Source organism: Chlamydotis macqueenii, chromosome Z, assembly GCF_036417535.1.
Source record: "Chlamydotis macqueenii isolate bChlMac1 chromosome Z, bChlMac1.mat, whole genome shotgun sequence".
NCBI lineage: Eukaryota > Metazoa > Chordata > Aves > Otidiformes > Otididae > Chlamydotis > Chlamydotis macqueenii.
In genome coordinates, this window is record NC_141593.1 from 43,661,690 (window position 1) to 43,676,355 (window position 14,666).

The 14,666-nt window shown below is 35.9% G+C and overlaps 1 protein-coding gene across 5 annotated transcripts in view; it reads left to right on the forward strand.

Moving 5' to 3' along the window:
• Positions 1-14,666, forward strand: part of ERCC6L2 (ERCC excision repair 6 like 2) — a 58,398-nt gene that overhangs the window by 13,439 nt on the left and 30,293 nt on the right. For all 5 annotated transcript variants that reach the window (XM_010116323.2, XM_086770083.1, XM_086770084.1 and 2 more), the window contains 5 exons: positions 1,324-1,464; positions 3,048-3,161; positions 4,340-4,459; positions 10,720-10,791; positions 11,967-12,112. In XM_010116323.2, coding sequence (XP_010114625.2) covers positions 1,324-1,464; positions 3,048-3,161; positions 4,340-4,459; positions 10,720-10,791; positions 11,967-12,112 — 593 coding nt within the window. The remainder of the gene's footprint in view (positions 1-1,323; positions 1,465-3,047; positions 3,162-4,339; positions 4,460-10,719; positions 10,792-11,966; positions 12,113-14,666) is intronic.

Consider the following 14,666-nt stretch of genomic DNA (forward strand, 5'->3'; position numbering starts at 1 on the left):
TTATGGGGTTTTTTTAGACTTAGAAATTCAAGGAGAATTCAGAGTCTTGGAAAAAATACATGTGCAGTAGTGTGCTTTGTTCACATAATTACTATGATTGCATGTTGAAATGGAGTTAATCAAGCATGAAAATGCTCAGCTAGACTTCTGACTAGTGATTTACACATCTGTTTTATGTGCACTTTTGTATTTATCGGTGCAAACTCAATGCGATGTATGTAAATCTCTTGAAATTCTGTGTAGGACTCCTGAATTTGCAGCGCAACACTTTCTGTGTAGAACAGTATACTTTTCATTTTAACTCCTTCATTTTTGATCACTGAGTAAAGGAAAACACCAAAACCTAAAGCTGTTTGTTGACAGGTCTGTAGTTCCTGTTCATGTAGTGGTGTTGTAAATGTGATATAAAGTGATGATACCTATGACTATAGCTAAGAGTTCTGATGAATTCTTATTAGATATATTTGTGCTTTCCTTCTAAGTAGACAAACACATTAGCTTGCAGCTGGTTTTGTTTTAAAAATTTGGTATTAATTCTTCATCCTTAGTATATAATAATGTCATCTAAACTGTCTTCCAAAGCAAAGATTAACACAAGTGTCAGTCAGTTGCTTTCCTAAGTCTAGCAGATTTTATTCTTTTCATTCTCTTGTTAATGTGAGTATATGCTCAAGTTACTGCTATATTATTATAGCTCAGCATGGTGCTGCTGCTGTGTGGGTGGCCTAGGTTAAGGAATGATCTTGGGATTTCTGTCTCCTGCTGCTTAAGACTAAAGATGTCATGGAGATGCCACCCATGGTCTCTAAGAAGAAGGATAAGAGTTTTGGCCATAGCACTGTGTAGCCATCACATTGCTTATTCTGTTTGTCCTGCCTATGGTAGTGGAACAGCCAGTGCCTAAAAAGAGGAAAGAAAAGATAAATTAGGCAACTGGCAAAGCAGAAGGGAATCCTTAATTACAATTATGCGTTTATTTCTCTCACTTTTCCTTCCTCTTCCTGTGCCTCCACAAAAGCCATACTTAAAAGTTTATAGCAACCTAATATCAGGTTGTTGTAGCTTGATACTAATATTCTTTGTAGAATTTTGGGAGGGGATAAAATAACTATCTGTACATATAAGCTACAGTTTCGTACTATTTTGGTTTAAAGATCCAGATTTTTTTTCATTTGGTGGTAGAATAATTTCTTATAAAGATTTGAGCAACTATATTCTTGTTTTCTACTTTATTTTCCATGTTTTATATTTTTCGGTGCAGCACTCTGCTTTTCATTGTATACAGCACATAACTATGTTTTGGGGGTTCTCTCTCTTCGACAGATGGTATACTGTTCCCTGACCGAGTTCCAGAAGGCAGTGTACCAGGCTGTATTAGACACAGAGGACGTGAGCTTGATATTACGAGCGGGAGAGCCCTGTAGCTGCAACAGCGGTCGTAAAAGGAAGAACTGTTGTTACAAAGTAAGAACTTGCACTGTTTCCATTTTAGATCATAATCTTTCTGATTTGAGCAGTAGGTAGGTTTTCTTGAGTGTGACTCCCTGCCAATGAAGAGCTGATAAAAATGGCTGCATGGTTGTAGGCCATCTATTTGGGAAATCCAATCCCAACTGGAAACGTGGGTGGTTGCATCAGAAGCATGATGGAGTTGGGCACTTTGGGATTACTGCAAAGCTGTTTTGCATGCCCTGAGCAAGTGGTTGTTATTTATGCAGTAAATTCTGAATTTGTCATATTAAAAAGTGCACCTGTGAAACAGTTGATGTTGGCAAGGATGTTGCATTGGGATGTTCAGTATGTGTCAGGCATGCTGCTTCCGTGTGCCTCAGGTGGTCAGTGCAGAAGCTGACAATCAGAGGCATCCTGGACCCAACAGGTTGTCTGGGCTTTGGTTGTGTTATAACTGCAGCTGGATTGTGTTTTTCTGTGCCACTAAATATGCTGTTTTCTTTGCTTAATTGAAGGGAGAACTCTTGACAGTAGCCATAGAGCACAAGGAGAACTTTTTTTCAGGAGTAGCAGCTCTGTAGATTTCTTCTGTTGTCTCTGGGCTTCGTTAATGCTTGATTAGTCTAACTTTGGATTTGTTCGTATCCCTCAGTTGGCTCAGATTAAGCATATCTTTTTAACATTTAGAAGCTTGTATCTCATATTGGCTTCTCTCTGTTTTCTTTGTAGCCTGTTTTGATTGTTGTATAGCGGCTTTCCCCCCGCACATCCCCCCACCAATGATGTAGCTTTTTCAGTCTTATGCATCTTTCTTTTAAAAACAATCCCTCTATCAGCCTCTTTAATATTCCATGGATACTAGCTTTAGTTCTTTGCAGGCTTCTGTTTTTTGCGGTGTTTTGTAGAAAAAAAGTAAAATGCTGCTGAACTTTCATGAAGGGCATTAGGCAGATCTGCAGATACTTAAGTGCTCTTATGGACTGTCTTATTCCAAAGTCAACCATGAAATTCAGGAACTTGAGAAGCGAAAGGGAAAACAAGTATTGGTTGAGTGAGCCAACCATAACCAGAAAGATAACTGATGCTTTTGCTGCTGCTGCATTGTAGAGTATTTGAAGTTGTTTGAATTTTGTTACTTGAGATGTTTATAAAACTTTATACATTTCTGCCATAGGAAGTAAAAAAAAGTTAGCAGTTGTAGGGTATGAAGTAATTCAAACAGCACTGGTTTGATTTACGTTTGAATCAGTTGTAAAGTTACTGTCTTTTTGTCTACCAAGGAGTTCTTGGTTATCTTAGTAATTTCTGTAAATCTCATGGTATCTGAAATGTTCAGCAAACTGTGAACATAGCTGTCGGTGTTTTCTCTTTTTGAGAACGTGTTTTCTATCAACGGGATCACAAAGTTGAGGGAAAAAAACCTTGCTGCGATTTTTTTTTTTAGAAATACAGTATGCATCTCTTTGAGATCAATTATAGTACTGCTTAGAGTTGCTAAAGCATTACACCTTGTAAGAATAGCACTTATTTTAGATTATTTCTTATTTTCAGGAGTATTTGTTTGCATAAACATTTGTGTTGGGGTTTTTTTGTAGGTAAATGCTCATGGTGAAACAATTAAGTCGCTGCGTTTCAGTTACCTGACAATCCTACAGAAGGTTGCAAATCATGCTGCACTGCTGCAGACGGACAACACTAGCAAGCAGCAGGTTAGTTTCAGAAATATCTAAAACTTGTGGAAAATGAGATGAAAACTCTTAAAGGAAAATTGCTACTGGCCTCCTTTTTAAGTCTTAACTAGCTGAAATTAAGATATTTTGCAAAATTCCTTTTCCATTCAGTAATTCAGAATATAGCCCTTATTTAGCAGATAGAGATGTTACACAACAGTATGTTAATTTAGTTGATGCATATCTGAAAATAAGAGTTACAGAAACACTGGAGGAGGAAGAGTAATTTTTAGTGATTTCTAATAATGCCATTTCTGTTCCCTTTATGACATATGTCTAGTAAGAGGAGTGTCTTTGTGCAAATAAATAAATAATAAGCAATTAGAATATTTTTTTTCCTAGTATTTTATATTCAAAGCTGAGCTTTATTTAAAGAAATAATGAGGAACATGTTTTAGTAGAAAATACTCAATGAGAGAACAGTATCAGTTTATCTTGTTACTGTGGCAAGTAACCTACAAGATGAGCAAATGTCAGAGTTTTTAAAAATGCTTGTATGTGATCCTTAAGATCCAGAAATGAGCAAAGAGATTTAAGGATGTTACCAGTTCCTCTCAGAAGCCGCAGGGCAATGGAAATGAGAAGATCCTAACTAATTTTGGCAGGTTTGTTCTATTAAAACAATTTTGCTTTTTAGGAAATATTACTGTTATTGTCCAGGGCCTCATACACAGTAAATACCCAAATGTTTTCAGTGTTTTTGTTGTTTTGTTTTGTTGGTTTTTTTTTTATATTGCATGTATAGTTTTTGATGCAATAACATCTGAGAAATTACACAGCCACTGAAATAACGATATATGAGTATTTTGAGACTTACTGTCTCTTACAGCATACATAATTATTAATGTCTCCAAAATCTTGTGAAGAAAGTGACATTTTGTAGTATTTCTTACCTTTAGTATTAAAGTCCATATATATTATTCTAGGGTGAGAGATGAAATCTTTTCTGCTTCTCTGGAAAAGTAGACTTAAAATGCGTGGTTGTGTTCAAGTTCAGAGCTATCCAGGTTGTAGCAGTGGAGCTTTAATGCAGCTTTTGAACAGTTTAAATGTTTCCCATATTGGAAACTAGTAACCATCATGGTTACTAGTATCAAAATGTAGCTCTAACTTTTAGTGCCTATTCAAACTTTATGCTTTTTTTTTTTTTTTTCCAGGAAGCCCATATCAAACGGGTGTGCAGTCAGGTATTTTCCAATTTTCCAGATTTTGTTCAGTTAAGCAAAGATGCAGCCTTTGAAACAATTTCGGATCCAAAGTACAGTGGAAAAATGAAGGTAAGCCTGTTCTTTAGATGCAAGTTAAGTATTAGTGATAGTAATAAATCTGCAACCGTAGTATATGGATATAAGAAAATATACACCTAATAGTTATGGGTTTTTAATAATTCTGTTTATGGTGGTGGTACCACAGCAGAGATCTCCTGTCATGGATTGGGCTGCCTCTGGGCAAAGACTGGATAAAATGATCTGTGATGCTAAGATATCTTAGGATGTTAGCCTCACATATTTAGTGAGGGTCACAGAAATGAACCTTCCAGCCAAGGGGGTTGTGGTTGTAATATTATGACAGATAGTTCCGTGAAACCATGGACTCAGTGGCAGTCAGAAATGTTTGGGGAAGGGAAATAGAGCAAAACAAAATCCTGATGGACTTAATGATTTGTGCACACCTTCAATATTGTGGGTAGTTCCAGTCCCTCCTCTCAAAAAGAGAACCTTGAAAAGGTTCAGAGAAGGGTCACAAAAGGTGATCAGTGCTGTGGGACGGAAGCAACCAAGTAGACTCGGACTCTCCAGCCTAGAAAAAATGTCTTAGGATGACTGTGAGAGGGACAATCATGAGTAGCATGGAACTGGTTAAGAAATACTGAGTACTTACTGTCTTTTCTAACCCTTTGGACATCAAATGAGCTAATGGGCGCCTGGCTAAAGATTAACAAAATAAATTTGTTAAGTGTAAACCTGTACTCCCTCAGAAACTGGTTTCTGAGGGGAACAAGACAAATAACTGAAAAAGATGTCTGATGTGGCTAGTTAAAAAGAAAACCATACTAGGTTTAGGAGTCTTTCTGAGCTGAGACTGACTGGAGAATGAGAAGCTATGCAGAATGGAGTATACTGTATTTTCACTTGGTCTATAAACCTGATTATTCGCAGTTGCTCGTTGGGAGTTGGGGGAGGCAGTGGCTGGGACACATTTTTTGTAACAGTAATGGTTGTTATTACTTTATTGATTTGTTATTATGCAAGTAACATCTTTCATTTCTGTTATTACATGCATATGAGAGGCCTAGATGTTACCTTTGTTATATACACTTGGTTATCTTATGAAAGTCAACTTTACTGTTAAATCAGCTACTAGCAAATATTTAATACATGCCTGTGAAAAAGAAGACCATGATGGTCTTCAGTGGTGCTTACAAAGCTCTTCTTTTATTGGTTAAAACTAATTTTGCTTTCTCTAGAAGTTTTTCTCTTGGCGCTATTGCTACTTCAGTCCAGCACAGCCTTATGACATTTTAATTAGTGTTTTTTTACACACTAGTGAATAACACAGGCAAGCAAAAATGCATGAATTAAGGCAGAACTTCCAACATTATGTGCCTTTAAAGTCTGCAGCTTACAGAGCTGCCTGTTGTGAAGAATCTGTTCCAAACTGTGGCCATAAGTGTGAGTTGCTTCTGGGACAGCATAGACTGCGGTGTCTTCTCAGAGGTGCAACTGGCTGTGGCTGTGCGGGTTGGGTTTAACCTTGGCTTGGTAGCACTAAGGTTCTTCTCATGCTTGCGTGCAGCAGCCTTGGGTGTTAAGGAAGAAGGTTCTGCTATATTGCAATGCTGGAGTAAGAGCATAGCTGATGTAGCAAGAGAGCAGAGGCTGTGATCTTTTTAAGTATACTGAGCTTGTGCTTGTGGCTTGATACTGATGAAATGTCAGGCCACGTGGTTAGAAGTGTTGAACACGTGGTTAGAAAGTGAATCTCTAAGCTGACAGTAGATAAGTGCGAGGCCAGCTTGAATTTCTGGATAAATTGCTCACATGTAAGTAGAATCATAGGATAATTTGAGTTGGAAGGGATCTTTAAAGATCATCTAGTCCAGCCCCGAGTAGAACAAAATGAGAAAGACGTGATTAAAAACGATGGGCTACCAGCGTGGCAATTGCTCCTGTTGGTTTTTTTTTTTATTGTTAGTGAATCATCTAATGCTCATGTTCATTCTGTCTCACTAGATATTTTCCTGATTGTGCTTTTTATTTAATTTTTTTCTCTTTTAGCTTGTTATCAGTCTGTACTGATCAATATTCCTATATTTCAAGGAACACCGTGCCAACAATATAGATTGTAGGTAATTGCAGAAAAACCCCAAAACCTAAACCATGACGAAAAACCCCACAACCCCCAAAACCTAAATCCTAAATATGCCATATTCTTGAGAAGAGCCTTTGTGTGGAAAATTTCCATTTAAAAAAATAAGTGCAGTGTATATCATGGGAAATTGGATTTAAAAATCCAACCTTGAGTTTTTGAACTAATATTTATATTGAAAAATATTTCTTCAGTATGTCTGGTAGATGAGAGGTAAGTGCAATATAATTTCTGCAGAAAAGTAAGAAAGGAAAATTTAAAAGTTGCTGTAATTCTTCCACAGAACATTTTATAACTGACCTTTTAAAGTCAGAGCAGACACTACACTGCAGTAGTAGTAGGCAAAAGTGTGGAACAATATGGACCTTTCTTTCCTCCAAAGTAAGAAACTATGATCTACGATTATTATGAGGGGTTCTGTTTGCTTGGTTTGCTTTTTACTTTATGAATGATAGAGCAGAAGCATTTTCAAATACTGCAGTTATGACAGCGCAGTTTATAGAGTAGTTTTCCACTGTTGATGACCTCTAGTTTTATATATATGATACTTTATTTTAGAAATCCGTCATTACAAACTGGATAGAATTGATCTAAGCATTATTGAAAGAATTGCTTACTTTGAGGGAAGTTGACCTACTTTCTCTTTTAAGGGGAACTTGAATTTTATGTCAGTTCATGAAATGTGTCTTAGTATAAACAGAATATTCTGAACTGTGTGGTGATATTGCTGCCTTGAAGGAGGAGTTTTATGTAATGAGCCAAGTAGCCATCATTGAAAAATAAGGTAGTTTTTGAGCCCATTAAATTTGATTTCAGAATAGTCATGATACCAAAAATTGGTTCATACATGTCTGATATTGTGGTGTGTTATTGTGTTTTTTGTTGTTCTTGCTGCTGCTGATTGCATTGCAGATTTGTCTAGTGAGAAAAGATTGTCTAACTGTTTTCTTTTCTATTCCGAATTTTAAAACAGAAGCTGTTTGGGGTGATTTTGTTTTCTATGCTCTGGAAGCAAAGTCATTCAGAATGTATTTCATTTAGAAGGTCCTCTTACCATTAGAAAGTAATCAGAGGAGAGTCATCAAATACTAGAACTTGAAAACTACTTTATGTATTTTTAACATGTTTATTTGGAAATAAATGACACAAGTTATAGTAAAGTGTTTTTAATAGCCTTGTCCCACTGTAATACTTTGTTTTCTGTTCTGTAAATTAAAATTTCTGTACTGTAGAAACTAATTGAAATATTTTTGTAACTTTCATCTGGTAGTGTAGACTGAATAGATATTATTTAGTCCTTTAAATTAAAATTCAGTAAAGGCTACACAGAAATGTTGGCACAGGTGATTATTCTTTTGTAGATGAGCATATTTGCAAAGAAGGTTGTGGCATTTATTTAAATTTATTTAAGGTAGGGGAAGGGCTGAGTTTTGTTGATGAAGTTCATTAGGTGAGCAGTTGTAACTGTTTTGAAGGGTTGAGGAGGTTAACCTATCTACTAAAAGACCTGTTCTCTCACCAAGCAGAGATAAAACTCACAGAGAGAGAGCTTTTCTCTCTTTTTTTTTTTTTTTTTTTTTTTTTTTTTTTTTTTTTTTTTTTGCTGTGGAATATGCCTACCGCCACCAGTAAAACTAGAATTGCTTGAACAGAAGTGTGAGAGTATGCCATAATTGGTGTTTGTGTCCTACCTTGTGCTGTGGCTGCAGTCACCTTTACGTGTTTTGCAAGCTGTAGTGTTTAAATGTGGCACGACAGGTTTGCTGTTCTGAACTCAAGGTTATAACAAGTTTTTGGAAAAAACAATCCCTGTAATCCAATTGTACACGTATAAGTGTTCATGATATACCTATGACTCTAATACATTTTCCTTATGGTGGGAGGTGGGTAATAAGACAGTGACATCATCTGACCTTCAGCTATTTTTGTGGAATTATTCATTCATTTTCAATCACACTGCAGAACATAGAGTTTTCAAAAGTATTTCCTTATACTTTCTATTGCAAGGTGAATTTCATGCCTAAATTTTTAACTTGGAATAGTTGAATATGAGAATTGAAGTGAAAGGAGTGTGCTGTCTTGTTTGGAAACTACCTTTTTTCTATCATGAAGTGAGAAAGTGAGGACTTGAAAAGTGCAAGGACAAGTGATTTTAACATTAAGGTTGGACATTGTTTACATGGAAGTATTGGGTACTGCTTGGAAAAGAAGTAAGAAAAATGAAGGTAGTTTTAAAAGCCTGCAGTAATTCTCATTAGTGCTTTGTCTGATTATTTCTACAATTTTGTTAAAATTCTGACTTACGGAGACTGTATGCTTTTTAAGTGAAAAGGGCTATTAAATGTCTAGGCACTTGGAATAACTTTTTTTTTTTTTTAAACTACACGTGTAATATTTCCACAGACATCCAATTGTGGAGTTTTGGAATACTGTTCTTAATTAATAGAAATCTCTTAGGAATAACTGTATTGGATTGATTTATTTTTCTGGCATATTACCATTATTTCAGTAGGAAAATGGAAGTCTGTTGGAGCACCTTGCAAATAATAGTAACTTCTACTATTAAACATAATCCTGACCCAGGCAGGCAAGGTTTTGAAGGCTGGAAAACACTCTAGGCTAGCTTGCATATCTGCATACAAACAAGATATTCTCACATGTGAGAGGTAACACTTCATCACAGTCAAACAACTCACAATGTGTTGTAACGGGGAGATACACTTTTAAATCCATGTGGACTTTTACAAAGAGCATGTTACTTTTGCTTGAGTATGATTAAGTATTTCTTTTTCAGAGTATCAGTTTTTAGGATAATACTCTGATGTGCAAGCATAGAATTTTTCTGTTTTGTCCAAAGCCATTTGTTACTTTTCAATGTTCTTTATTCCAGAATACCTAAAATCCCATTGGGCATGACATTGGTCCATTTTATTTAAACAGACTAGGTGGATTTTTTTTGTATTCCTCTATAGAAAATTCATTATTTGACCTACACTTTACTCTAATGATAACAGCAATAACATAGTAGCCAAATTTCTTCTGCATTTAAAAGCACGTCACTGTTTTTCTTGTTTCTTAATGTGGCTAAATAAAATGCAAATGCAAGTCATTTAGCTCTTGTTAAATTACCTGATACGGATTTTTTTTTACCAATAAAATAAATGCTAGTTTATTATACGGTGAAACCAGGCAAAAATTACCTTGTTTTGTACCTTGTTTTCACTAATAACTGGCTGGCTAATATATACAAAAAGGCTTATAAGTGATGTAGAATTACAATTTTATATTCTAGATATTTTCCAGAACTGTAAATTTAATATAAACATTCCTAATTATTTGGTTGTCAAATATTTGTTAGGCTTTTGGTGAAATCAGTGTCAATTAACAGTTTATGTATTTGCCACTGAATAAATATATTTTCAAAATATTTATTGCCCAGTGGGAGAAAGCTACAGACATGGTACAGAAAATTCCTCTTTCGCGTTTGTATATTGCTTCTGCGTGGTACTCTGGAGCTGCCATTGCCAGATGTGGACATGCTTCTTTTGAAAATAACAGTATCACTATTATACACAAGGCTCTGGATTATTTGCTTCCCCACCAGAATAACATTGTGTGTGGGCGGATTATTGGCATTTCAAGGTCTGTAAGAGTCTGGGAAGCTGGATCCTACTGTAAATAGAGCAACAGACGAGAGCGGGAGTGGGGAGGAGCATACATCTCACTGATTATTTTAAGAAGACAAGTTCCAAGAAGTTCTGAACTCATATGTCATACAGAAAACTTAAACAGACCTTTCTGTTTTCAGGGAAATTGTATGCTTTTGCTAAATGCAAAAATTCACAATCTGAGCTAGTGCATGAGATAAAGAACATATTTTTGCAGCCTGTGCACTGACACAAATAGCTTCTGAATTTACATGTTAGTATTATGATTGCCTTTTTATCACCGGATTTACATGTAAATCACTGAAAAATGCATAGGTCCAGCATCTCTATTACCTTTGACACATTTATTATGTTACTTATGATTTTTGTTATGGCTCTTTTTGGCTTTGCAAATAATTAATTCCAGTGTAGCCTGTTTAAAGGCTGAAAATCCAAATAAGAGTATGCAAGATGAACTCTAGGTAAAGTCTCTCTGTTTGTATTCTATGGTTCTTTTACAGGTCCTTCAGCAGCTTTTAAATCACTTCAGAAAAAACAAAGATAAAGTTCTTCTTTTCTCCTTTTCCACTAAGGTGAGCTCCATATGATTTTTATCAAAGAACTGCAGCAGTAGGTTCTGAAGCTTAAAGCACTGAGGTGACAGCTGTCAACCATGTTTCCTTTCTCTCTGTGCTATGGGAGATAATGATGAGAAGGACAGTGTGCCATACTCCAGAAGCATGTTGAAACCTTATGTTATCTCATGGTAAAAATGGTGATGGCAAGATAAATGTAATGCTGCCTTCCTTAGAGCCTTTTAAAATTGTTGTATTACTTCAGATGTAGATAGCTCATGCTGGGTTCAGCTGTTATGTCTTCAGTTAGAGCAGAGTCACAGCAAAATACAACTGAATTATCATACAGCCTTTGTGTTAGCACTGAAAGTAGTTAAATTTCTTCTGTTCTACTAGCTTTTGACCCTCACCAGGGATGAAACTTCAACCTCGAGATTCGTTATACCAGTTCATTTCAACTGAAAACAGTGTTTAATTGGAGCAAGAAGTGTATGCACACGTCACTTCTAGGGCACTTGCTCCTTGATTTTCTTGTTAGGGAATAACGTGTTTCCTGAAATGTACAAACTAATGTGGTTTTCTTAAATATTCATAATGATAGCATTAAAAAGTATTAAAAACTAATAGTGTGAATGACAATTCAGAGTCTTAAATATTTGATAATTTTGTGACTTCAAGGCAGACTGCAAGTTTAATATTTAGGTATAATTGTAAAATGCTCATGCTCATGTGCTTCATGGTCCGGGACCAGACTGACTGCTGATTTCTTCAGTCTCTTTCACTCCATCCATTTGACCTCTGCCTGTGCATACACGCCTGTTTATCTGTGCTGCCTCTGGTGCTCATTTACCATACTTAAGTCATTGTAGCTTGCTAAGATGGCACAAAACTCTTTAAGTTACCTGCCTGCTTATTGGGTTGAACTGACTCAGCATCACTTAGAGGTGAGACAAGCATCCAAGGTTGGAGAATTGAGTGAGACCATAGCAGACCAACATTAGTCACCTTGAGTGCTATAGAATCAGAGCTAAAGAGTGTTGAGCATATTGATATAAAAATGGGAAATATTTACTTTTATTTTCAGTGCTTGGTCTATTGAAAATGTATTTGAGAAACAAGACCTCTGTGATTATGTTAAATTAAAAATATTATAGTAAGCACTTAATTTTTTTTTTTTTTTTTTCCCCACCCAGTTGCTAGATGTCCTGGAACAATACTGTATGGCATCTGGGCTGGATTACCGAAGACTTGATGGAAATACAAAATCAGAAGATAGGATCAGAATTGTAGGAGAATTCAACAGCCTTCAAGAAATTAACATATGTCTTGTGTCTATAATGTAAGAAAATTTAACTTGTAGTCTGTTTCACTCTACCTTTCTAGTGTTTAGTACATATGTTACTCTGCATTTTACTTGATGACCTTGAGGGATTACTTTTGAGAAAGTGAGTTGTTCTCTTTTCTTTTAGTAAACATAAACTGACTGCTGTGGGCTGAAGCTTCTTAAAAGATCTGAAGACTTCTTCCATTCTCCTCTCCTCTGCTTTATGCAGATTGCTAAGATCTAAAACAAGTGGATCTTCTGAATCCTAGTTTTAAATTTCCACTAACTGTGGGAGTGAGAAAACATGAAATGCTATATTGAAATACTGTATTGAACTGAAGAATTGTCTCTTGGTGTTACTGTAATTTATTACCATGTTAGTTATCATATACCTATTTAAAATACTTCAAACAATCCTTGATTGTCTTTTTAAAATGTATTTGCCTAACAGATCTGCATATCAACTTATGATAGATAATTAATTCTTTTGAAATTTAGCAATATGTTCAACTAAATGAGATATTATGACCATTCTTTTGTCTTCTTTTCTTTTTCTTTTTAATTGTGGCTGCTTCCATGTTTCATCCTGGATGAAGTTTGTTACCAGGCAGGGGCAGAAAGCAAGCAAAGAGAAACTTTAATCTGCCTGCCCAGGGGAAAACTCAGAGAAACTTGATGAAACATGCGAATGTGCTGTTCTTGCCTATATGGTCACTTTGGTCCTTTTTGTTAGATAGGACAATCTACACTACCTCTGTTTAATTAGAAGTTAGGTGTAAACTTGAAGATTGTTAAAAGTGCATGTCAGAATGGTCTTCAGATACTCTCTGGTGCACGTGGGCAGTGTTCTGAAGAGATTTGGGTTTTTGGTCATGCAGCAGATTTGTAATCTCCGTCAACTGTAGAACCTGGCCATCAGCTTCCCCAGGACCTTCGTGGATCTGTGTTCTTTCCCTGAAGGTATCAGGGAATTACTGCAGCTGTAGGATTAGCTGCTTCTATCAGTCTAGTTTAGCTGTGTAATTATAACCTTTTCAGTTCTTCCATTAATTTACGTAGGAATAAAAATGAAAGTCAGGTAAACAGAGATGGACTTTCTCCTTTCTGCTGTTAGAGCTTGTGAATACAGAGGTTGGTGAGCTTTCCATGCCTGCTGTTGGTGCTCAAGACGAGTCTTCATTCTGTTGTTCTTAGTGTTTCTCATCTTGCTGAGTAAATGAAAGGAACAAACAATGATGGAATTGCAGTCAATATAACCAATGCTTACTAAGAAAAATAGAATGTGCAATTCCTTGTGTAGTTTATCACTGATAACAAAATATTATCTTTTTGCTTGCTTAGTAATGGAAGCAGCTTTAATTTTGTAATCCTTTGGAAATGACAAAGTGATGTGTCCTAGTTCTACTCTATAGGAGATTCATCCTTCCTCTTACTCAGATTTCAGGCATTAGGACTTCACAGTATATTCTTTGTTTCTTAACACATAGTAGGTTGACAGAATTGGGTCATACTCTTCTGTTCATACTTTCTTGCCAAGTTTTTGGCCAACTGTTCTGTGTAGTCAACTTGTATGTGTTCTGAAAGTCCCATTGCTCCAAGAGCCAAATGTTGATTTTTGCTGCAAATAGTTGCGCTGTCTTTTGGCTGCAAAAATGCATTCTGTAAAGGATGAATTCCCTACATAGCGATCTTGAGTCTGCCATTATATTCCACTGGCATAGTTAACATACAACTTTAAACAGGAAGCTCCAATCTATAAATTAGTGAGTTGCAGTGCAGACAGTGGTGATGATTTCACTGTTAAATTTACAGTGTTCTTGTTTTATAGTTCATTTTTTTCATCCTGGCAAAATGCTATTTCTGCCTGGAATTGACTATGTATAGCCTGTAGACGTTTGGAAATCTTGAGGTTTTTTAATTGGTTAGTGAGTTTTTTGAGACATAGGGCCTTAAACTATAAAGTAAAAAAAAAAACCAAAATCTGTCTGTCTACATAGCTTAACCTCAAGTTTTGCAGTTAATATTAGTATCAAACATAATTGTGTAACTATCCATAATGCTTTTATGGATAATGATGATTAATACAGATAAAATCCATCAAACCAGTAGGTACAGGTTATGAATTTCAGTCTTGAGCTTTATGGAAAAATAGTTACACATCTGTTGGAACTTCTGAGTGTCATGAACTAAAGTCTGTTTCAGACTCCTTCAGTCTTGTGCTGGTGTTGGTGGGAAAATGTATGATTATCTGGAAGAAAGGATGAGGATTTTTGGTTGTGCTTAGAAACACTAAAATAATTGCTGGAGTTCCTGTAACTTGATAGGAGAATGTCAGAGGTTGCAACTCCTTTGATGCTGCTTAGCCTGAAGAACTGCTTATGTACAATACTGAAGTCTATGCAGTCCTGTTCCAATACAGTGTTCTAGAAGAAATAAGAATGCCAAGTGTTCCCACCTTTAAAGCTAAATCACTGTTCTCTGTGTTTTCCATACTAGTCTTTCTCTAGATTAATTCCTTCAGAAATAATTATAAATTAAAATATATTTCTGCTTCTTGGTTTTCTTTATT